The sequence below is a fragment of the Schistocerca nitens genome, chromosome 2 (assembly GCF_023898315.1).
Source record: "Schistocerca nitens isolate TAMUIC-IGC-003100 chromosome 2, iqSchNite1.1, whole genome shotgun sequence".
Classification (NCBI taxonomy): domain Eukaryota; kingdom Metazoa; phylum Arthropoda; class Insecta; order Orthoptera; family Acrididae; genus Schistocerca; species Schistocerca nitens.
In genome coordinates this window covers 632,011,617-632,035,993 of record NC_064615.1, presented here as the reverse complement: position 1 = coordinate 632,035,993, position 24,377 = coordinate 632,011,617, and the positions used below count along the sequence as shown (strand labels likewise).

The following is a 24,377-nucleotide window of genomic DNA, read 5'->3' as shown; positions in this document are numbered from 1 at the left end:
AAGCAACCACACCTAGGCATACACGGGGAGGCAATAGTAAAAGATGGAAGAAGCAATAAGGTCACATGACAAAGATGCTAAGTAAGGTGTTCTTTCCCAGTTAGCTCACACTATGGAGACAACATTTAGGAGGGGAGGTCAAACCCCAAAACAGGGGCAGGGGAGGAACAAAACCATAAGGGATAGCAGAACCAGGAGGATAGCAGGGCCAACGTAGACAAGGACAGCAAGAGAGGGGAAGGAGCGGCAAAAGTAAAGGAGCAAGGATAGGGAAGGAGAGGCATGGGAAAAGGAATGCAGCCAGGGAAGGAAGAAGGGGCTGCAATAGCTTGAGGCCCCATATACACCAAGCAAAAATTCACAAAAGAGCCACGAGCCCCTGGGGTAGTCTCATAATGTTAAGACAATTTGGATGCAGTGATATATACAGCTGAACATACCTCGTGAAGTTTTGTAAGATCCTCTCCTGCCAAGTTGGTTGACACTACGACAAGGTGATGCTCCCCGACCATCATCTGGAGAATCTGCAAAGTGAGTGTCACATGACAAACCACAACGTTAATTAGGGAGAAAAAGAATGTGCCATTGAGAAAACAAAACAGATAATGCCTTTAACTACTCACTTTCATATATTTAATTTCCTCCTTAAAACTTAACAAAAAATGCAATAATAAGAAGTGTAAAAAATATTTTATGACATTTATTATATTACTTCCAAAATAGGAGTCTTACAGCATATGCAAGAGAAAGGAATATACTGTTTTACAGAATGTACTAACAAAGTCCAGGAACATGCACACTACTCAAAGACAACATTATTTATAGGACTCTTTTGTTAAAGGTTAGTTTTATTCCAACCAGTGGCGGATACAGAAAAACCTCAAGGAGGGGGCACTAAAGATATCTTGAGCTACCTTTTTATGAACGTAATAAAAAATAATCAACTCACTTGCAAAGTTTAAGAAAGTTTTATTTAAAGTGATTATACACATATACAAGACAATGCCATCTTGTGATATAAAGAAGTTACAATTGTGGTTCTCTTCCTTAAATGATGAATTATATGTGCCTATTCTTCCTGGCAAATTGGTTAATTACATGGTCAATAGGAAAATCAGTGTCAGGGTGAGTGTTCAACAGAGCTAAGCCATTAAGTCGATCCTCCTCCATTGTTGACCTCACCATGTCTTTGTACACTGCAATGTTGAAAACCTTCTTTCTACTTTAGCCATAGATACACGCAGACAAGCAAATATTTTGTACAGCGCGTGCAAAGTAGGACTGTCAGATCTAGGACAAACAGGCAATTCTTGCATAACAGAATCACGATTACTAAGGGCGTTTTGTGTTAGCTATCATTGTGCCAGACAGTGACGCAGATACATGGGCTACATAGAAAGTACAACTACTTGATAACTCGATTAAGTCGAGTTGACTGGCAAAAGAAACAAACGAACAGAGTGTGGGCTAACTGGCTGGGGTGGCGTGGGTGGCACTGTGGGCAGCCGTGCGTCCCCCATGTGTATCCGCCACTGATTCCAACATTGAGATACAAGGACGAAGTGTTAGCTCTGATTTGACTGAAGGGAAGTTTACAGCATTTGTCTGAAATGATTAGCATTAGGTACTGAACAGCATGTTACTTCCTTTGTACACTGGTTGTCTTGAGCAAATAAAATAACCACCTCTGAAAGACAAAGGAGGACAAAATATTAGAATTTAACAACCCATTGAAGAAGTCATTAGAGACTGAACACAAGCTTGATTAGGGAATTACAGGGAAGGGTGGGGAGGTGAGTGGGGCTGGGGAAATCACCCACTCCTCCTCTACAGGTCTCACCCCACAATTTTCTTTAAGCGATCTACCAAAACCATGAAAAACATAAACTGCATTCTGGAAGATTTGAAATAACATTCTCCCACATGCAAGTCCAATGTCTTACCATTGCACCACCTTACTCAGTCTGAAAGACAACCCAGAGAAATCAACAAAAAATGACAGACTACAGGTGGATACCTCTTACCATGTGGTCAGAGTGATTCGTCCTTCATTTTTAACCTGCCCCAGTCTATCCTCCTCTCCTGTCCAATCAAGGAAATAACAGTTCTTACGGCTATGCTAGTATTGTGTATGTTTAATTTTATGTGCGTTTACTGGCAATACTACATGTTTTGCCTCCTGACAGTAAGTAATACCCAGCAGTTCTGTCTAATAACTTATCAGCTTACAGTTCACTGAATTCCACCACTGTCACCAGTCAGCTTCATCTTACAAGCTTCCTAAAGTATGTTCCCACATGGCATGCTACAGGAACTTTAACCATGTTTTTGTGAACTACGGCCCATATGAACAAAGTATTATGGCAAATCCTATGATGTAACTGACAGCCTCCTATTAAATCTGTTTGATTTTCAGTCACGAGTATGCCTCCACCATGTCATCATATGGTTGGTTGATAAAATACCATGAGTGTGAAATTGTGAAGTTTTTGGAATTGTATGGAGATAAATAAGTGTTTTATGATGAAAATGTGGAACATCAGATCCATCACGTCATGTCACGTCACCACTGTCAGCAGTCAGCTTCAACTTACAGTCCCTCCCCAATGGCTCGGTTTCATACAGTGCAGGTCATGACATAAGTTCATGGCCTGTAGAAAATAAACTAACGTTAAATCACCGTAAGAAACAGTTTATACAGATTATAACCCACAATTCAACAAAACCCGACATTTTAATTTCACAGAATGGGCATATAATTAGTGAAACTCAACACATCAAATTTCTAGGTGCTCAGATAGATAATAAACTGTCATGGAAAGCCCACGCTCAGGATCTTGTTCAAAGACTTAATGCTGCCATTTTTACTATTTGAATGGTATCTGAAGAAAGTGACGATTCGAAGCGAAAATTTGTCTAATTTGCTTATTTTCATTTGTTTATGTCATATGGTATATATTTTGGGGTAACTCTTCCCATTCTAAAAGGATATTTTTGTCTCGGAAACAGGTGGTTCGGGCAATAAGTGGTGTAAGTTCGCGAACCTCTTGTCAACCCCTGTTCACTAGTCTGGGTATTTTGCACTACTCCTATTCTGTTGAGGAGTTCCTTGAAAAATTAAGCTGATTCTTACGTTATATTGTTGATCGCATTTGCTTGAACTTATGGACTGACTTTTTTGGGTTCTTAAACTTTTTTTATCTGTTATTACGTTTCTTTTGTAATTCCATGTATTGACATGTTCCATGACCTTGGAGATTTGCTACTCAATTTGGTCCTATGGAACTTCATGTCTAAATAAATAAATCGTGCATGCGCACACACACACACACACACACACACACACACACACACACACAGACATGCAGAGAGGGAGAGAGAGAGAGAGAGAGAGAGAGAGAGAGAGAGAGAGGAGAAGAAGAAGGTTAGTTGCAAACGGAATTTCCATGGTGTTCACAATATCTGGCTCTGAACAATAAAAGACATTTTCAAGGTTTACAAACTTCTGTAAAAGTTATTGATCAGGAGTTGATAATATCTCGTAAGTAGCAATCAAGACCCTTCACTGTTCACATTTACAAACCAAACGTTAACTGGTTACACTGAATAAATACTTTGTTTGTTCAGCAATGATCCACACTATCTAATTTGGTGAGTGAAAATAGTTAATATGCATACATGAATTGTTGAAGTGTTGTTTGGACAGCTTTGCAGATATCAGGCATGGACTTAAGAATAAATTTTTTTTAACATGAAATAAAAATACCTGACTCTTCATAGAGGTCCCTGAGACCAAACATTTTAAGTCACTTGAAGTTTTGTTTTTGTTCTTATTGTCTGTCACATACTGTTATCTGACTTGGAAAGCAATAGTGAAATGTGTTTCAGAGCAAAATGAGTCATCTTTAGATACCTATTACCGACTTACATGTCACTAATGATATGGTCAGATATCCTATTATTTTAGACTCCAGTTCGCAAGCTTCAGTCTTTTCTTCAGTTTTTCTTTCGGTTTAACCACTCGATTGATTCATTGTGCTAAAACAGCAGCAAAATCAGATCTCACTATAGCACACCTCCTATGAGGAGCTCATAAAAGCCCGTATTACATGATGTGCCTAAACTGTAGAATTATGCACCAGCACCCCAAGCGTTAATATGTGTAACTACAGGCTGGTTCACGTAGACCTATTACACCATCCACGTGGGATGCACCCGGCGCACATGTGCAGTAGATAGTAATAGCATGCAAAACGCAAACAGAACTGTCTGATCTTTTGTAAAGTTGTTCGTTCTACTGCTCGAAACACGAAGGTGACCATGTGGCATATTGGAACATTTTCCGTTTGAATTGTTTATGCCACTCAAAGTTCCTATTTCACAAGAAAATGTATATCATTATTTGTTAAGTAATTGCTACTTTCTTATGTAAGTTACTGTTGTTGTTGTGGTCTTCAGTCCTGAGACTGGTTTGATGCAGCTCTCCATGCTACTCTATCCTGTGCAAGCTTCTTCATCTCCCAGTACCTAATGCAACCTACATCCTTCTGAATCTGCTTAGTGTATTCATCTCTTGGTCTCCCTCTACGATTTTTACCCTCCACGCTGCCCTCCAATGCTAAATTTGTGATCCCTTGATGCCTCAAAACATGTCCAACCAACCAATCCCTTCTTCTAGTCAAGTTGTGCCACAAACTTCTCTTCTCCCCAATCCTATTCAATACCTCCTCATTAGTTACGTGATCTACCCACCTTATCTTCAGAATTCTTCTGTAGCACCACATTTCGAAAGCTTCTATTCTCTTCTTGTCCAAACTGGTTATCGACCATGTTTCACTTCCATACATGGCTACACTCCATACAAATACTTTCAGAAACGACTTCCTGACACTTAAATCTATACACGATGTTAACAAATTTCTCTTCCTCAGAAACGATTTCCTTGCCATTGCCAGTCTACATTTTATATCCTCTCTACTTCGACCATCATCAGTTATTTTACTCCCTAAATAGCAAAACTCCTTTACTACTTTAAGTGTCTCATTTCCTAATCTAATCCCCTCAGCATCACCCGATTTAATTTGACTACATTCCATTATCCTCGTTTTGCTTTTGTTGATGTTCTTCTTATATCCTCCTTTCAAGACACTGTCCATTCCGTTCAACTGCTCTTCCAAGTCCTTTGCTGTCTCTGACAGAATTACAATGTCATCGGCGAACCTCAAAGTTTTTACTTCTTCTCCATGAATTTTAATACCTACTCCGAATTTTTCTTTTGTTTCCTTTACTGCTTGCTCAATATACAGATTGAATAACATCGGGGAGAGGCTACAACCCTGTCTCACTCCTTTCCCAACTACTGCTTCCCTTTCATGCCCCTCGACTCTTATAACTGCCATCTGGTTTCTATACAAATTGTAAATAGCCTTTCACTCCCTGTATTTTACCCCTGCCACCTTCAGAATTTGAAAGAGAGTATTCCAGTTAACGTTGTCAAAAGCTTTCTCTAAGTCTACAAATGCTAGAAACGTAGGTTTGCCTTTCCTTAATCTTTCTTCTAAGAAAAGTCGTAAGGTTAGTATTGCCTCACGTGTTCCAACATTTCTACGGAATCCAAACTGATCTTCCCCGAGGTCCGCTTCTACCAGTTTTTCCATTCGTCTGTAAAGAATTCGCGTCAGTATTTTGCAGCTGTGACTTATTAAACTGATAGTTCGGTAATTTTCACATCTGTCAACACCTGCTTTCTTTGGGATTGGAATTATTATATTCTTCTTGAAGTCTGTGGGTATCTCGCCTGTCTCATACATCTTGCTCACCAGATGGTAGAGTTTTGTCATGACTGGCTCTCCCAAGGCCATCAGTAGTTCTAATGGAATGTTGTCTACTCCCGGGGCCTTGTTTCGACTCAGGTCTTTCAGTGCTCTGTCAATCTCTTCACGCAGTATCGTATCTCCCATTGCATCTTCATCTACATCCTCTCCCATTTCCATAATATTGTCCACAAGTACATCGCCCTTGTATAAACCCTCTATATACTCCTTCCACCTTTCTGCCTTCCCTTCTTTGCTTAGAACTGGGTTGCCATCTGAGCTCTTGATATTCATACAAGTGGTTCTCTTCTCTCCAAAGGTCTCTTTAATTTTCCTGTAGGCAGTAACTATCTTACCCCTAGTAAGACAAGCCTCTACATCCTTACATTTGTCCTCTAGCCATCACTGCTTAGCCATTTTGCACTTCCTGTCGATCTCATTTTTGAGACGTTTGTATTCCTTTTTGCCTGCTTCATTTACTGCATTTTTATATTTTCTCCTTTCATCAATTAAATTCAATATTTCTTCTGTTACCCAAGGATTTCTATTAGCCCTCGTCATTTTACCTACTTGATCCTCTGCTGCCTTCACTACTACATCCCTCAGAGCTACCCATTCTTCTTCTACTGTATTTCTTTCCCCCATTCCTGTCAATTGTCCTCTTATGCTCTCCCTGAAACTCTCTACAACCTCTGGTTCTTTCAGTTTATCCAGGTCCCATCTCCTTAAATTCCCACCTCTTTGCAGTTTCTTCAGTTTCAATCTGCAGGTCATAACCAATAGATTGTGGTCAGAATCCACATCTGCCCCTGGAAATGTCTTACAATTTAAAACCTGGTTCCTAAATCTCTGTCTTACCATTATATAATCTATCTGATACCTTTTAGTATCTCCAGGATTCTTCCAGGTATACAACCTTCTTTTATGATTCTTGAACCAAGTGTTAGCTATGATTAAGTTATGCTCTGTGCAAAATTCTACAAGGCGGCTTCCTCTTTCATTTCTTCCCCCCAATCTGTATTCACCTACTATGTTTCCTTCTCTCCCTTTTCCTACTGACGAATTCCAGTCGCCCATGACTATTAAATTTTCGACTCCCTTCATTACCTGAATAATTTCTTTTATCTCGTCATACATTTCATCAATTTCTTCATCATCTGCAGAGCTAGTTGGCATATAAACTTGTACTACTGTAGTAGGCATGGGCTTTGTGTCTATCTTGGCCACAATAATGCGTTCACTATGCTGTTTGTAGTAGCTAACCCGCACTCCTATTTTTTTATTCATTATTAAACCTACTCCTGCATTACCCCTATTTGATTTTGTATTTATAACCCTGTAATCACCTGACCAAAAGTCTTGTTCCTCCTGCCACCGAACTTCACTAATTCCCACTATATCTAACTTTAACCTATCCATTTCCCTTTTTAAATTTTCTAACCTACCATGATGGAGGCACTCTCATATTCTCAAAAGTAAGAATTAAATTATGTGTTTATATGTTTTGTGATTAAGCCAGCCTAGGTCACGAATAAAATTCTGGTAAATGCTCTGTTATGTTGCAGGTTGACAGTAACAATATATTTCCTGGCGACTGCGGAATCTTTTAAGTCTGGCTTTTAGCCACAGAATAGCACGGCCCACCAGTTCAAAAGTAGTTGTAGACATATGCATTGCAATTTGCAACACTTTAAAGGACCAATACTTAAAGGTGTACTTGTGTTATTAAGTTGCCGTCCTCATCTGTTGCACTGGGCCAAACTGCAAGGACTTTCTCCCTTTCACTGCCAGTTTCTCTTTTCTGACATGCTGAAATCAAGTGAGAGACACAATCAAATCAAACATGAACTTTCGTAAACTAAGGCACTATGATACAAATCGAAAATCAGTGTATAACATTATATGCATGTTACTCAGAAAAAAACCATTTCCGACTGCCTTATTACGTTACAGTGGGTCATACATACTACACCTTTCCTCCCTGCATGATTGATTTAAGACTCTTAATGCCTCTTTGCCCCATTTCGTTTCTAGAATACGAAGTTATCAATAGAAAAAATCATTTTGCAAACAGCTAGTATAAATGAGTACTGCGAAAAAAGTTTCTTTGCTGCATTTATGAAACATGCTTGCTGGACAAAAAATTCAGAAGATCCCAACACGAAAATCTGAAATTCGCCACTAGCCGACTAACAATAACCAAACAACAAGCAGAAAGCACTGTGCATGAGCGAGTTATCGCTGCCTACTGCGCGAGTTATCGCTGCCTACTGCGCATCGTCATGTAATACCCACTTAACCATTGGTTGTCAGCAATCAGTTAATTGTGCTCTTCACCCCCTCCCCCCTCTCTAAATTTCTATCCCAATTCAAACTGCTTTCTCATATCTTTATCTGATTCTTGTGCTAAGTCTCACTTAATTTATCTCTTTAATGTTTTGAGTAAATCAGCTGTGGGCTCTTGGTGAAACATTGTAAATTAACTAAACAAACACTGTTTTTTGCGTTGCTTCACAAATTTGGTTGAAATGATTAGTGTTAGGTACTTAACGGCATGTTACTTCCTTTGTACACTTGTTGTCTTGTGCAAATAAAAGAACCACCTCTGAAGACAAAGGAGGGCAGAATATTAGAATTTAACAACCCATTGATGGTGAAGACATTAGAGACTGAACACAAGCTTGAGTTAGGGAACCAAGGGGCAGGGTGGGGAGGTGAATGGGGAGAAATTGACCACATCCTCTTCTAAGGTAACATCCCAAAAAAACCGTGAAAAATCTAAAACTTATTCTGAAAGATTTGAAAAACCATTCTCCCTAATGCAACTCCAATGTATTACCATCGCACCACCTCACTCTGTCTGAAGGACAAACCAGAGTAATTAACAATATTACAAAAAGGACAGACTGCGCTCTAAAAATGGCACGCTGAGTAGCAGTGAAGCACAATGGAAATACTGTTACACATTTCAGCTTTTGGCCAAAGGACGGGCGGACACACACACACACACACACACACACACACACACACACACACACACACACACACACACACACACACACAACAACCACCACCACCACCACCACCACCACCCACCACCAGAACGGTGAGTAGCCATCTATCTCTTGCAAGTTTGTTGATACTCCAATCCAACTTGGACTTTCCATTGCTTGAAACTACAGTAATTAATATGTAATGATGCTAGTTATTGCACCAAATAAGAGTGTCAAAAGTAGTTGCATTCACATTAAAATGTTCAGCAGTGGAAATAAATTTTACGAATATTAATGTACAAACATACTTTGAGAGCCCTAAAACATGACACTCAGCATACCAATAAAACTGTCATCACAATTTTCCACTAACCTTGTACACCTTTGTTAACAACTGCCAGAGCTTTTTTTAGGCTTCGGATGACGTGGAACTATTAAGGGTAAATTCAGGAAAAATAGGATCTCATGTTAACTTCTTCAGTTCAAGAATTAACAATTCTAGATTTCAAACAAACAACAAACTTACCATGATGATGAGATGAAAATTAACAAAATTTATGTAGTATAAGTTGAAGTGTCAATAAAAAGCAAAGTCGGGCTAAATGAGGACTGAAGTATTAATAAAAGTTGAAAGAACACAACACTATTGTTACACTGTCTGCAGAATTTAGTATATAATGCTTGTTCTATGGGAACAAGCAGAAGAAATGGCAACATGGTGAAGACAAAAAGCTCTAGTAGGTCAACAAATATACTATACAAAATAAGACTACAGCTTAAGTTAGGGGAAGAAGATTTAGGAATAAGTGAATTACTTATGTCAAAAATATTGCAATTTTTTCACATTTTATCTAAAAGTAACCATAATTTGTTTTTTGTAAATGTCACTTAGGATAGGAGACACTTCATTAGCTTTTGTAGGCAACCATCCCTTGATCCAACTTTACAGAACTGATCATTATACTTTTGGAAGCACATTTTAAGCATCTCAGACAAATGCCAGAAAAACAGAAATGTTAAATAAAAAAAGAAAGAAATGTTAGTTTCATAAACACTTCAAATCTCACCTCTGAACAGAGAGGTTGGACCACCTCTCCGCTCTTCGAATCTTTCTGTTAAACTATCCTGTGAGCCACGATAATAATCCCTCCTCAGATTTTGGCTGTAAACTGTGTCTACAAGAAAATGAAAAATCATGCAGGTAACTCAAATCTCAATAAATAAAGTACTGGTATCAAGCACAACAAAAGCAGTTACAGGGAAATGCTTTAAAAGAACAAGAAGGAAAATAATAATGCAAATACTGACAGCACAGTGGACTGGAAGCCACAAAAGTTACGTAAGCATACTGGTCATTACAACAGTGCTGAATAATAGAATTTAATGAATCTCTGTGTCCTTAAACATTGTACTGTGGTCCACGTAATGCCTTCCTCTTACTTTATAGTGATAACTTGCAGCGTCCTCAAGACTTTTGCAGCGGCATTACTGAATAAAACCTCAGGTTTCAAGCCACCTCAATTCAAATAAAATTCTTGAGCTTTCTGTGGCTAACGCAATGTATCAAGTTTGACTGCTTAACTAATGGAGGAACAGATATGGATAACGATAAGGCCCACAGAAGAGTTGTTAATCTCTCCAAACAAGAACTGGATGACAGCTCTTTGACAGCACTGAGTAAACCCCTTATTTTTTCATTAGTCCCACAATGTCTGCCAATTTTGGAGATTATTAGCTGAACAGAGCAGTACATTCAGAATCTCTAATTGACATAGCTGAAGACATCAGACTAACCGTCACCCTTATGCTGTCGAAAGGTAAGCCACCAAAATCAAATACTAGCCATGAGGAATGGCATGGATTGCGTTTATATTAAATTTACCACTGAGATGGAAGAGGATGGCAAACTACTGTTCTTAGATGTTTTAATTGAGAAGAAGGCAGGAGATAAGCTGATCATTCAGTGTACAGGAAACTGACACACAATGATCAATATTTGAACGCTGGTAGTTTTCACCATGTGGTCCTGAATATGTTAATACACAGAGCCAAAGTTATTTCTGATGATGACCAGCTACAGGCTGAATTGCAGCACTTGATGCTTGTGTTCAGGGAGAATGGCTACTGTAAGACAGACATTGCAAATGCTTTCAGATATCACCGAAGAATGATGACTTGTGATTCAGCAGGAGAGAGCAAGCCGGTGGCTTTCCTGCCATACTGTGGGGCAACAAGCAGCAGGTTAACACGTGTGCTGCAGACACATGGGTTGAGACCAGTGTTCTGACCCGCCTCCAAGATACGAGATACATTGTGCCTTATTAATGACAACAGATCTCTTCATGTGCCCGGTGTAAATAGCGTCCCTTGCAAGTGCGGCAGCATTTATATAGGTCAGACAATTTGTATAGTTGCAGAGAATTTTAACGAGCACAAGAGACATATTAACCAAAGGGAGCTCGACAAGTTGGCCATAGCTGAGCATTGCCTCAGACGCAAAATACAGCTTGAGAACACAAGAGTCTTGATTCATGTGTCATGTGCAACTCCATTATAAAAAAAAAAAAAGAGGCTGAGATTAGAATGAACAGCAACAGTTTCAAAAGAGACCAGGGATACACACTGAGTAGAGCATGGGGGCAGGCTTCGGATGTCGGAAGGAAGCAACGATGGATGCTTAACACTTGTAGGGAGGCAAGAGTGTCAATTTCAAATGTGGCACCGGCCCCTCATGTTACCTGATGCCACTCAGTCCTACGGTGGGCCAGAGCTGCTACGAGCTGCCCAAATCACCTTCCACAAACTCGTCATTTTGGCCCTCTCTGATTGGTACCAGTGGCTGTAATCATACTATGTATGTGGGAAATAGTGCCAGACCTGGCAGTCGGTAGTTTCACTCCTGATGTCAATGGCACAGCTAGCCACTGAAAGCTCGAGAATTTTATTTGATAGCTTGCAGTATTGACGAAATTACCTGAATGTCACAATAATAAAAACAAGTGTGTTAGAATGTGACAGATAAGACATGAACATAGGAGACTTATATGCAGTTACAGCAATCACATTTAATTTCTTAAGGGCAATTGCATAGCAAAGAAAATACACACAACTTTCCAAAAGTAAAATAATAGAAAACTGATATGCAATTTCAACAATAAATAATAATGTTAAATTTTTTCCCATTGTGGGCAATGATGTGAACAGATTACTTAATAGCATAAATTTCTTCTACACAAGTGAAGAATAATTACAGCACAATCAATTATATGAACAGCCTGCTCAGAAGCTACGAAACAATAATAATAAAAAAAAGATGCCCATGACTAAAATGATATATTCATCTAAAAAAACTGCTGTTTTAAGGAAAAGACAAAATACAGATATAAAAAGGCAACCACAAAGATATATTACCAATACACAGTACAGATGAGAGGCAGTTACAAAACTCCATACCTGTGAGATTTGATGTTGATCCTTTTTTACTTCGGCTTGGACTCAGTATACCTTCTTGGACATCCACACTACCACTATCAACATGAATTGTTTTCGGCCTTGGACGAGAACTTGCCGATGATTTGTTACGCATCTTAGGAACAGGTTTCATATTTGAAAGTTCAACTTTTTCTGGTAGTAGTTTACCCTGAAATTTGTAGCAACTTTTTAATAACCCAGAATTCACAAAGAATGTTATTTATTGATGATAAAATTTAAACAAATGTATCTGTGTGGCTTATGCTAGCCTCAGTTATTTGTGCAATAAACTAATTTACCAAGCACAATACAATCACTGGTGGTAATAAGGTGACCCATTCTTATTAACAAAAGACAAGCAATCTTTATTTAAATAAATAAATTTTAAAAAGTGAGCAGTGGACAGGGCAACAAGAGAAGTAGAAGGATTTTTTTTATTGGGGGAAAGGGGGGGGGGGAGGAGGGGGAAGGGTCAGCAGGAGGTGCGAGGGCAGTGTCCGAGGGATAGAGATGAGCCTACACACAGGGTGCATGATCCTTATGCGAGATCTTGTTATAAGACAACTTGTATTGATGGAATACAATGGAACTGTGGTCCTGTGATCCTTCAAGCTTTCTGCAGAATGTTGACAGTTACAAGGCTTTAGGTTTGCAGCCAAATTGTCGCATTATTTCTACACAATATTTCCATAGCTTCCCTACATGCATTCATCCAGTGTAGACACCGATTTGTTTGGACTCCAACCAAATAGTAAGCAACAAAATCAGCAATAGGGAAGTTGTCAAAATATTTTATAAAGATAAAATAGACACTTCGACCGCAATCCAATTGTATTGTAAACCAATGCCTTGTAAACTGCTTCTGCATTTATTACTTACAAAGTAAATCCTGAATGAACAAACTGCAATAAAATTACCTCTCTCTCTGCTTCTTCAATGGCCTTCTTAAGCTTGTACTGTTCAAGAATGGCTGCTCTGCGGAGACGTTCCTCTTCTTTCTTACGTTCTCGTTCTTCCTGCCGCAGTTTTTCCATTTCTCGCCTGCGCTGTGCTTCTTGTTCCTTCAACGCCTTTGCTTCTTCTTGCTGTTGTCTCCTTTGAAGCGACAGCAACATTATGCGTTCCTTTTTACGCTCCATTTCATCCAGAGTCATCTGGCAGAAAACAAATAACTTAAATATGATATTATAACATTACGAATATAATAGAGGGAAACATTCCACGTGGGAAAAATATATCTAAAAACAAAGATGATGTAACTTACCAAACGAAAGCGTTGGCATGTTGATAGACACACAAACACAAACACACACACAAAATTCAAGCTTTCGCAACCCAAGGTTGCTTCGTCAGGAAAGAGGGAAGGAGACAGAAAGAGTAAAGGATATGGGTTTTAAGGGAGGGGCTAAGGAGTCATTACAATCCCGGGAGCGGAAAGACTTACCTTAGGGGGAAAATAGGACAGGTATACACTCGTGCGCGCGCACACACACACACACACACACACACACACACACACACACACACACACACACACACACACACACATCCATCCGCACATAGATATGTGCGGATGGATGTGTGTGTGTGAGTGGGCGAGTGTATACCTGTCCTTTTTTCCCCGTAAGGCAAGTCTTTCTGCTCCCGGGATTGTAATGACTCCTTACCCTCTCCCTTAAAACCCACATCCTTTTGGCTTTCTGTCTCTTTCCCTCTTTCCTGACGAAGCAACCTTGGGTTGCGAAAGCTTGAATTTTGTTTGTGTGTGTGTGTGTGTGTGTGTGTGTGTGTGTGTGTGTGTGTGTGTGTCTATCAACATGCCAACGCTTTCGTCTGTTAAGTTACATTATCTCTGTTTTTAGATATATTATAACATTACCGCGAGACGTGGCTAAAGCAAGTTTCAAGGACTGTCTCAGTTTTGGTCTCTTCTAAAAGTGGTTAACAGTAAATAATTATAATTTCATATTTTACACATTAAGTTGTAGTTTTTCAAATAAAGTATGAAAGTGACGATGGTTAATTAGCAGACTCTGTCAAATACTAAGTACAAGGTTAATGGGAGCCTGTGGTCTTAGTTTTTCTTTCTGGCAGTTAGAGGGTGATGGCGTCAGATGTAGTATTTCACAGATATAGATGCACTCAAACTCTCCTTGTCAGTTGTTGTTGTTGTTGTTGTCTTCAGTCCTGAGACTGGTATGATGCAGCTCTCCATGCTACTCTATCCTGTGCAAGCTTCTTCATCTCCCAGTACTTACTGCAACCTACATCCTTCTGAATCTGCTTAGTATATTCATCTCTTGGTCTCCCTCTACAATTTTTACCCTCCACGCTGCCCTCCAATGCTAAATTTGTGATCCCTTCATGCCTCAGAACATGTCCTACCAACCGATCCCTTCTTCTTGTCAAGTTGTGCCACAAACTCCTCTTCTCCCCAATTCTGTTCAAAACCTCCTCATTAGTTATGTGATCTACCCATCTAATCTTCAGCATTCTTCTGTAGCACCACATTTCAAAAGCTTCTATTCTCTTCTTGTCCAAACTATTTATCGTCCATGTTTCACTTCCTTACAGGGCTACACTCCTTATACATACTTTCAGAAACGACTTCCTGACACTTAAATCTATACTCGATGTTAACAAATTTCTCTTCTTCAGAAACGCTTTCCTTCCCATTGCCAGTCTACATTTTATATCCTCTCTGCTTTTACCACCGTCAGTCATTTTGCTCCCCAAATAGCAAAACTCCTTTACTACTTTAAGTGTCTCATTTCCTACTCTAACTCCCTCAGCATCACCCGACTTAATTCGACTACATTCCATGATCCTTGTTTTGCTTTTGTTGATGTTCATCGTATATCCTCCTTTCAAGACACTGTCCATTCCGTTCAACTGCTCTTCCACGTCCTTTGCTGTCTCTGACAGAATTACAATGTCATCGGCGAACCTCAAAGTTTTTATTTCTTCTCCATGAATTTTAATACCTACTCCGAATTTTTCTTTTGTTTCCTTTACTGCTTGCTCAATATACAGATTGAATAACATCGGGGAGAGGCTACAACCCTGTCTCACTCCTTTCCCAACCACTGCTTCCCTTTCATGCCCCTCGACTCTTATAACTGCCATCTGGTTTCTATACAAATTGTAAATAGCCTTTCGCTCCCTGTATTTTACCCCTGCTACCTTCAGAATTTGAAAGAGAGTATTCCAGTTAACGTTGTCAAAAGCTTTCTCTAAGTCTACCAAGGCTAGAAACGTAGGTTTGCCTTTTCTTAATCTTTCTTCTAAGATAAGTCGTAAGGTTAGTATTGCCTCACGTGTTCCAACATTTCTACGGAATCCAAACTGATCTTCCCCGAGGTCCGCTTCTACCAGTTTTTCCATTCGTCTGTAAAGATTTCACGTTAGTATTTTGCAGCTGTGACTTATTAAACTGATAGTTCGGTAATTTTCACATCTGTCAACACCTGCTTTCTTTGGGATTGGAATTATTATATTCTTCTTGAAGTCTGTGGGTATTTCGCCAGTCTCATACATATTGCTCACCAGATGGTAGAGTTTTGTCATGACTGGCTCTCCCAAGGCCATCAGTAGTTCTAATGGAATGTTGTCTACTCCCGGGGCGTTGTTTCGACTCAGGTCTTTCAGTGCTCTGTCAAACTCTTCACGCAGTATCTTATCTCCCATTTCATCTTCATCTACATCTTCTTCCACTTCCATAATACTGTCCTCAAGTACATCGCCCTTGTATAAACCCTCTATATACTCCTTCCACCTTTCTGCCTTCCCTTCTTTGCTTTGAACTGGGTTGCCATTTGAGCTCTTGATATTCATACAAGTGGTTCTCTTCTCTCCAAAGGTCTCTTTAATTTTCCTGTAGGCAGTATCTATCTTACCCCTAGTGAGACAAGCCTCTACATCCTTACATTTGTCCTCTAGCCATCCCTGTTTAGCCATTTTGCACTTTCTGTCGATCTCATTTTTGAGACGTTTGTATTCCCTTTGGCCTGCTTCATTTACTGCATTTTTATATTTTCTCCTTTCATCAATTAAATTCAATATTTCTTCTGTTACCCAAGGATTTCTATTAGCCCTCGTCTTTTTACCTATTTGATTCTCTGCTGCCTTCACTATTTCATCCCTCAAAGCTACCCACTCTTCTTCTACTGTATGTCTTTCCCCCATTCCTGCCATTTGTTCCCTTACGCTCTCTGTGAAACTCTGTACAACCTCTGGTTCTTTCAGTTTATCCACGTCCCATCTCCTTAAATTCCCACCTTTTTGCAGTTTCTTCAGTTTTAATCTACAGTTCATAACCAATAGATTGTGGTCAGAATCCACATCTGCCCCTGGAAATGTCTTACAACTTAAAACCTTGTTCCTAAATCCCTGTCTTACCATTATATAATCTATCTGATACCTTCTAGTATCTCCAGCATTCTTCCATGTATACAACCTTCTTTTATGATTCTTGAACCAAGTGTTAGCTATGATTAAGTTATGCTCTGTGCAAAATTCTACCCGACGGTTTCCTCTTTCATATCTCTCCCCCAATCCATATTCACCCACTATGTTTCCTTCTCTCCCTTTTCCTACTGTCGAATTCCAGTCACCCATGACTATTAAATTTTCGTCTCTCTTCATTACCTGAATAATTTCTTTCATCTATTTCTTCATCATCTGCAGAGCTAGTTGGCATATAAACTTGAACTACCGTAGTAGGCATGGGCTTCATGTCTATGTTGGCCACAATAATGCGTTCACTATGCTGTTTGTAGTAGCTTACCCGCACGCCTATTTTTTTATTCATTATTAAACCTACTCCTGCATTACCCCTATTTGATTTTGTATTTATAACCCTGTAATCACCTGACCAAAAGTCTTGTTCCTCCTGCCACCGAACTTCACTAATTCCCACTATATCTAACTTTAACCTATCCATTTCCCTTTTTAAATTTTCTAACCTACCTGCCCGATTAAGGGATCTGACATTCCACGCTCTGATCCGTAGAACGCCAGTTTTCTTTCTCCTGATAACGACGTCCTCGAGTAGTCCCCGCCCGGAGATCCGAATGGGGGACTATTTTACCTCCGGAATATTTTACCCAAGAGGACGCCATCATTATTTAACCATACAGTAAAGCTGCATGCCCTCGGGAAAAATTACGGCTGTAGTTTCCCCTTGCTTTCAGCCGTTCGCAGTACCAGCACAGTAAGGCCGTTTTGGTTAGTGTTACAAGGCCAGATCAGTCAATCATCCAGACTGTTGCCCCTGCAACTACTGAAAAGGCTGCTGCCCCTCTTCAGGAACCACACATTTGTCTGGCCTCTCAACAGATACCCCTCCATTGTGGTTGCACCTACGGTACGGCCATCTGTATCATTGAGGCACGCAAGCCTACCCACGAACTGCAAGGTCCATGGTTAAGCAGTAATAGATGATGAGTGTCAGTTGAAAATGTCATAACAAGACAAACTGTATATAGAGATTAACAACAATCCTGTGAAACGGGTAGACTGTTATTCACCATACAGAGGAGACATTGAGTTGCAGAAAGGCAAAACAAAAAGACTGCTGTACATTTCAGCTTTCAGTCAAAAGCTGAGACTACTTCTAAAGTAGAACAAACAAACAAACAAACAGCACAATTTTCGCACACACATGACCACTGTCTCTGGCAGTGGCAGTGGCCAGAGACAGCACTTCTTTGTAAGAGAGTTCTGCTTGTGTGAATTTGTAGGTGTTTTCTACTTTAAAAGAAGTCTTTTTGAAGCTTAAATACATACCAGTCTTTTCATTGTACCTTGTTGTGATTCAGTGCTCCCTGTATATTGTGAGTAGCAATCTATCCTTTCCTAATATTGTTGTTATGTCATCCTAAACTTTCCATTGTTTTATAGAGAGGGATTCATTTAGACACATTTGTGCACAAAGTACTGACAAAAAATTGATACTGAAATTTTTATGACAATTGGTTATAACAGCTTTGTGTGGTTTTCTGAGTAATAATTTAAGCCGCTGATCAAATGAAATTTAACACATATATGTAGGAATGATAAAACATACAGTCACACCACTGATTACAGCTACACATATATACTGCACCCTTAACCATGCAACACAATTTGCTGAGCTTGAAGGTAATGTTCTAACACTTTGGTGACTGCCTCTGAGCATAGCGCGGGTCAAAACACCATGTTCAAATGATTGTGTCCAAGTATAGATTGGGCTGCAATTTTCCCAACACGAGCTATCTATTACTCAAAAAATGGACTCTTTATCATACAAGAACAATGCACAGATGTCCCACTGTCTGTCCCTTTGCATGTGCTGCTTTCTGCTGTCAGTTTCTACAAACATTTCTGAAGAAACTTTAGAGAATGAAACAGCTGATGTCGAGAGTATTGAGCCAGTATTTGATTGTGTTGACATAATTTTGAGCATGTACTTGCCAGGTTTCACAGTTTGCTGTAATTCTGCTACAAAAACAATGTTTGTTAAGTGAGCAAGAAATTTTGGAAGCTCGAGAGGAAGAAAATGCTCAATAACTCACCTCTATTTTCTGTCGTCCTTATTTAAAAATTTGTAATCTTTCAAAGAACCAAAATAAATCTTGAAGCTTGGCCTTTTTTAGTGTTTATTATATTTTACGATACATCAATTACACATGTGACATTAACATTTTAAATAATGGCATAAATGGCCAGATTTCTGGGCCCAAAATTCAAAGTGGCTGGTCTCCAAAGCTACTCGAGTAAGTCATTAGGAAAATCTAAATTTCTTCTACGTACTATGCCATTTACGACAGGAATACTTTTCAACTGTTAAGCAAATGAGTCGCCAAACATTGTTGATACTATATCTATCGCTGCTGGTAAAACCAGAGTTTCTGCAACCATGTGTGGTTTCTTGCATTTAGCAATTCCATGAGAAATCTAATAAGAGGCTAGAAGGGCCTTAGATGTCACATTTGTCATTCTAGCAAAGTTCGTCTGAATTTTCGTGACAAAAAAATTCAAAAAATCTTTTGGTTTCCCGTTAATTCAGGACATTTGGTTTCAAGATCTCTCTTTAACTCAGCAGGTTTCGTGCTAACAGCAGCTAACTCATTAAACAAACTACAAACTGCAGACGTTCTTCACCATTGGTTGTAATTTTTATGAAGTCTAGCACTAAATAGTTCTCATCATACCTCTTCATTATCGCCTTTGGAGTATCTCCCTCCCCTCTGCCACTTGACAGACCACTGCTGTCTTGATGTTTCTCACTAATCAGGAACCGCTTCATACTGCAGTCAAGTCTTCCTCGCAAAGTCATAATTATAAGACTATAACTATAGTTGTCATTATAATTATAGTCTTGGCTTGTGCATCTCAATGCATCCCTATAGTAGACACTATAAGGATGCATTGAGATACACTAGCCAAACCTTGCACTGCATGGGATAGTTATGGAAAGATTAATAGAGCAGGCAATAAAGGGTATTCCGCCCAGTATCGAAGGAAGCACTGCCACTCAGGAACAAAGCCTACTCAGCTTACATGGTAGGCTTTGTTCCTAAGTGGTGTTGAAGGAAGTCATGAAGCTCGACCAATTATTTCAAACAATGCTGAAAACGTGACAGCGGTTTCATTGTCGTCGACCACGTCTGGCGTTAATACCGATGTCAAGCGAAATTCAAACCAATCACTGGCATATCGTTTGTTTGACAAAAGATAAAGCGAATTGCTTGTTCCTAAGAATATATTTTTGTTTTCATAATTATTTATTATATGTGCCCCCTTTGCACCCCCCCCCCCTCCTCCTCCTCCTCAGTGTTGCGTCCCACAGTTTGAGAACCACTGTCATAGCCTACATCCCCTCTCATACAGGCATATTAATTCCTGGTCTTCACGAACACAATTTTGCTAGATGTATATGGCATGGACATGGCACTTAGGTGAGAGCAGGAAGGGGTTGAAATAAAGTAGGCCATGGACCTTCACAAAATCTTTGTAACTCTTGATCAGATCCAAAACTTCATTCCGGCATGTAAAGAACTGTCTGGGTTCACCACAAAGTGAGGTTATTACACTGAAGCAAAATGGGAATCAACCACCTGGGATATTGAGAAAGTAACTGTGTTTTCTTTTGGGTGTGCAACATGTGCTAAGAATCTAATGGCTGCCTGGACAATAACAGAATCCTCAAGCCTAGTACACTGGCTGTTGTGTTCTGTATCTCTGTACACATAGTTCATGTTCTTTGATGCTTTACATGTATTTTCCTTAGGAATTTGCATTTGCAAAATGGAGTATGCATTTTTTCTCTCACTATGTGACAAGAGTACCTCTATTGTACATCCTAATGTCTTTTCCATTTGTTTGGAGATGCTTTTGTCATATGCTGAAGGTACCTAGTACTTCAAATGTGTTCACCTGTTTACTAACTGTTGAGGCAACAACTGCTAAGCTGGAACCATGATTTGATGCATGCTTTTGGTAGAGCTAGTTTTCCCTGTTCTGGTTCATCTACCATTCATCCAAATGTTTCAAATAATTATATTAGTGGAAGAAGGCACCAAATAACTAGTAGGAACATCCAGATTTATAGTGACAATAGCAGTCACACAACCAATTTTTACATTCAGCAGAAGATTGACACTGACGGCTAACGACACTTATATCAAAGGTGCAAAGTACCAAAACTCACAACTAGACAAATGAGAAGGTAATTAAGCAGTGATCTAGTATTAACTGAAAATTTAGTGATAAATAATGTGTGAACATCTTGCTATTTGAACTCAGAAAATGATACAGTATGGACTGAAAAACTGTTAAACACTACATAATTTTTTTCAGGTTACAATGAACAATACGTATGTATGTTAGCTTTAACATTGTCTAGGCACAGAAAACTTCATACTGTGAGCACAAAAAATAATTGAAAAGTAAAAAACAGAAAAAAATTTAAAACCTCACACTGGGATGATACGCATATGCTCCACAGAGCACAGGATAACTAATTCAGTTCAGAAGAATGTAGCAGAGATACTTAGTTGCAGGTAGACACAACAAAAAGACTGTCACAGTAAGCTTTTGGCCAACGAGGTCTTTGTCAAAAATAGACAAAAGCGCGCGCGCGCACGCACGCACGCACGCACGCACGCACACACACACACACACACACACACACACACACACACACGACCACAGCCACTGGTAGCTGAAGCCAGAGGGAGAGGAAGGAATAGTGAGAGAGTGGGAGGGAGGAGAGGAGAGGAGAGGAGAGGAGGATACTGTCAGAGAAATGAATGAGTAGTGTGTGTGTGTGTGTGTGTGTGTGTGTGTGTGTGTGTGTGTGTGTGTGTTTCACAAAGGCTTTGTTGGCCAAAAGATTATTGTGTGACAGTATTTTTGTTGTGCCTATCTGCAACTCAGTGTCTCCGCAAGTAGCTACTATCGTTTTCATAATACTGTTACATTCCATCCTGGATTTTCCATTGTTCAATTCAGAAGAACGACAGAGAGAATTCCTTTTTCCAAATAACCATTTGATTGCCTGGATTCAAATTATCTGTGAAGTAAGTGATGGGAAAGTATGATTTCCGGTGTCCTCGCGCTCAAGGTCGCACTTCACGGCTGAGAGCTAAGGGGCCCACAGGAAATTGTGGTTTTGATAACGCAGCTGCATGAGCAACGTTTGTCACAAGACGGCGTCAGTCGTCGAGCAGCCTCACGAGCAGCAGCACGGAGTCGCAGAGATATCGTGCTACTACATGAGGAGAAGGCACACACGCCACATAGTTTATAAGGCTATTGACAACATTGATATTAATGTTAATAGCGTTAATGGGCAGGTGTTTTTGCATGGCCCTTCTGTTTCTTGTGGAGGAGTTTTTAATTTTACTCTACAAAATAATGATCAGAATAGAGCTCGCAATGGATGGGTGACCGTAGCAATTGTACGGTACCCAGGAGACAAAATGTCTAAAGTTCAAGGACTTGAGGCATTTAATGAGAGAGACATTATTGCCTATTGTACCTATCATATTGCTGAACAAATATCTTTATCAAATCATGGTCCTGTCATTCATTACCTTGAGCAGTCTTTGATCTACACTCCTGGAAATGGAAAAAAGAACACATTGACGCCGGTGTGTCAGACCCACCATACTTGCTCCGGACACTGCGAGAGGGCTGTACAAGCAATGATCACACGCACGGCACAGCGGACACACCAGGACCCGCGGTGTTGGCCGTCGAATGGCGCTAGCTGCGCAGCATTTGTGCACCGCCGCCGTCAGTGTCAGCCAGTTTGCCGTGGCATACGGAGCTCCATCGCAGTCTTTAACACTGGTAGCATGCCGCGACAGCGTGGACGTGAACCGTATGTGCAGTTGACGGACTTTGAGCGAGGGCGTATAGTGGGCATGTGGGAGGCCGGGTGGACGTACCGCCGAATTGCTCAACACGTGGGGCGTGAGGTCTCCACAGTACATCGATGTTGTCGTCAGTGGTCGGCAGAAGGTGCACGTGCCCGTCGACCTGGGACCGGACCGCAGCGACGCACGGATGCACGCCAAGACCGTAGGATCCTACGCAGTGCCGTAGGGGACCGCACCGCCACTTCCCAGCAAATTAGGGACACTGTTGCTCCTGGGGTATCGGCGAGGACCATTCGCAACCGTCTCCATGAAGCTGGGCTACGGTCCCGCACACCGTTAGGCCGTCTTCCGCTCACGCCCCAACATCGTGCAGCCCGCCTCCAGTGGTGTCGCGACAGGCGTGAATGGAGGGACGAATGGAGACGTGTCGTCTTCAGCGATGAGAGTCGCTTCTGCCTTGGTGCCAATGATGGTCGTATGCGTGTTTGGTGCCGTGCAGGTGAGCGCCACAATCAGGACTGCATACGACCGAGGCACACAGGGCCAACACCCGGCATCATGGTGTGGGGAGCGATCTCCTACACTGGCCGTACACCACTGGTGATCGTCGAGGGGACACTGAATAGTGCACGGTACATCCAAACCGTCATCGAACCCATCGTTCTACCATTCCTAGACCGGCAAGGGAACTTGCTGTTCCAACAGGACAATGCACGTCCGCATGTATCCCGTGCCACCCAACGTGCTCTAGAAGGTGTAAGTCAACTACCCTGGCCAGCAAGATCTCCGGATCTGTCCCCCATTGAGCATGTTTGGGACTGGATGAAGCGTCGTCTCACGCGGTCTGCACGTCCAGCACGAACGCTGGTCCAACTGAGGCGCCAGGTGGAAATGGCATGGCAAGCCGTTCCACAGGACTACATCCAGCATCTCTACGATCGTCTCCATGGGAGAATAGCAGCCTGCATTGCTGCGAAAGGTGGATACACACTGTACTAGTGCCGACATTGTGCATGCTCTGTTGCCTGTGTCTATGTGCCTGTGGTTCTGTCAGTGTGATCATGTGATGTATCTGACCCCAGGAATGTGTCAATAAAGTTTCCCCTTCCTGGGACAATGAATTCACGGTGTTCTTATTTCAATTTCCAGGAGTGTATATTAAGATATGCAAATTTTTTTTCTTAAGCTTTTGAAGAAGAAAGAGAATATTCAGTATCCTGTGAGCTGAAAGCTGAAAGTTCCCGACATCTGATTCAGTAGACAGTATCAACCTACTGGGAACTGAATTACAGTAGAAATATATATTGCATTATTGTGTGCCCAGGTACATAAGGTTCTTCTTCAATATTTGGGATAGAATACATTCCTTGGTGTATTTGAAAGATAAAGCTGTCATTGAACATTACTCAAATTTGCTCTCTGCCACTAACATCTAAATTTAGCTTAACATTTCCAAAATGGCAACTCTTACTTCAAAGGGGCAGGGAATGTGGCAGTAAGGGGAACAAAAGGGAAGGGGTAGTTGAGGTCGAGGCTCAAAAAGGGGTGATATGGGTTGAGGCAGGCGAAGGAGAGGGGGTTGTGGGGATTGAGGCTGGAAAAAAGAGTCGGATGGATTGAGGCGGGCAAAGGGAAGGGCTGTGGAAGGGGTTAGAGACAGAGAGGTGAGAGATGGAATAGGATAATAGGAGACAGAGGTGGGAGGGAGTTGGGAAATGATGCAGAGAGGGGGG

General features: G+C 40.7%; 1 protein-coding gene across 2 annotated transcripts in view; it reads right to left on the bottom strand.

The window, feature by feature from the left end:
* Positions 1 to 24,377, bottom strand: part of LOC126236743 (patronin) — a 438,638-nt gene that overhangs the window by 58,790 nt on the left and 355,471 nt on the right. For both annotated transcript variants that reach the window (XM_049946276.1, XM_049946277.1), the window contains 4 exons: positions 13,195 to 13,431; positions 12,260 to 12,446; positions 9,874 to 9,981; positions 441 to 524 (listed from right to left, as the gene is read on the bottom strand). In XM_049946276.1, the coding sequence (XP_049802233.1) occupies positions 441 to 524; positions 9,874 to 9,981; positions 12,260 to 12,446; positions 13,195 to 13,431 (616 nt within the window). The remainder of the gene's footprint in view (positions 1 to 440; positions 525 to 9,873; positions 9,982 to 12,259; positions 12,447 to 13,194; positions 13,432 to 24,377) is intronic.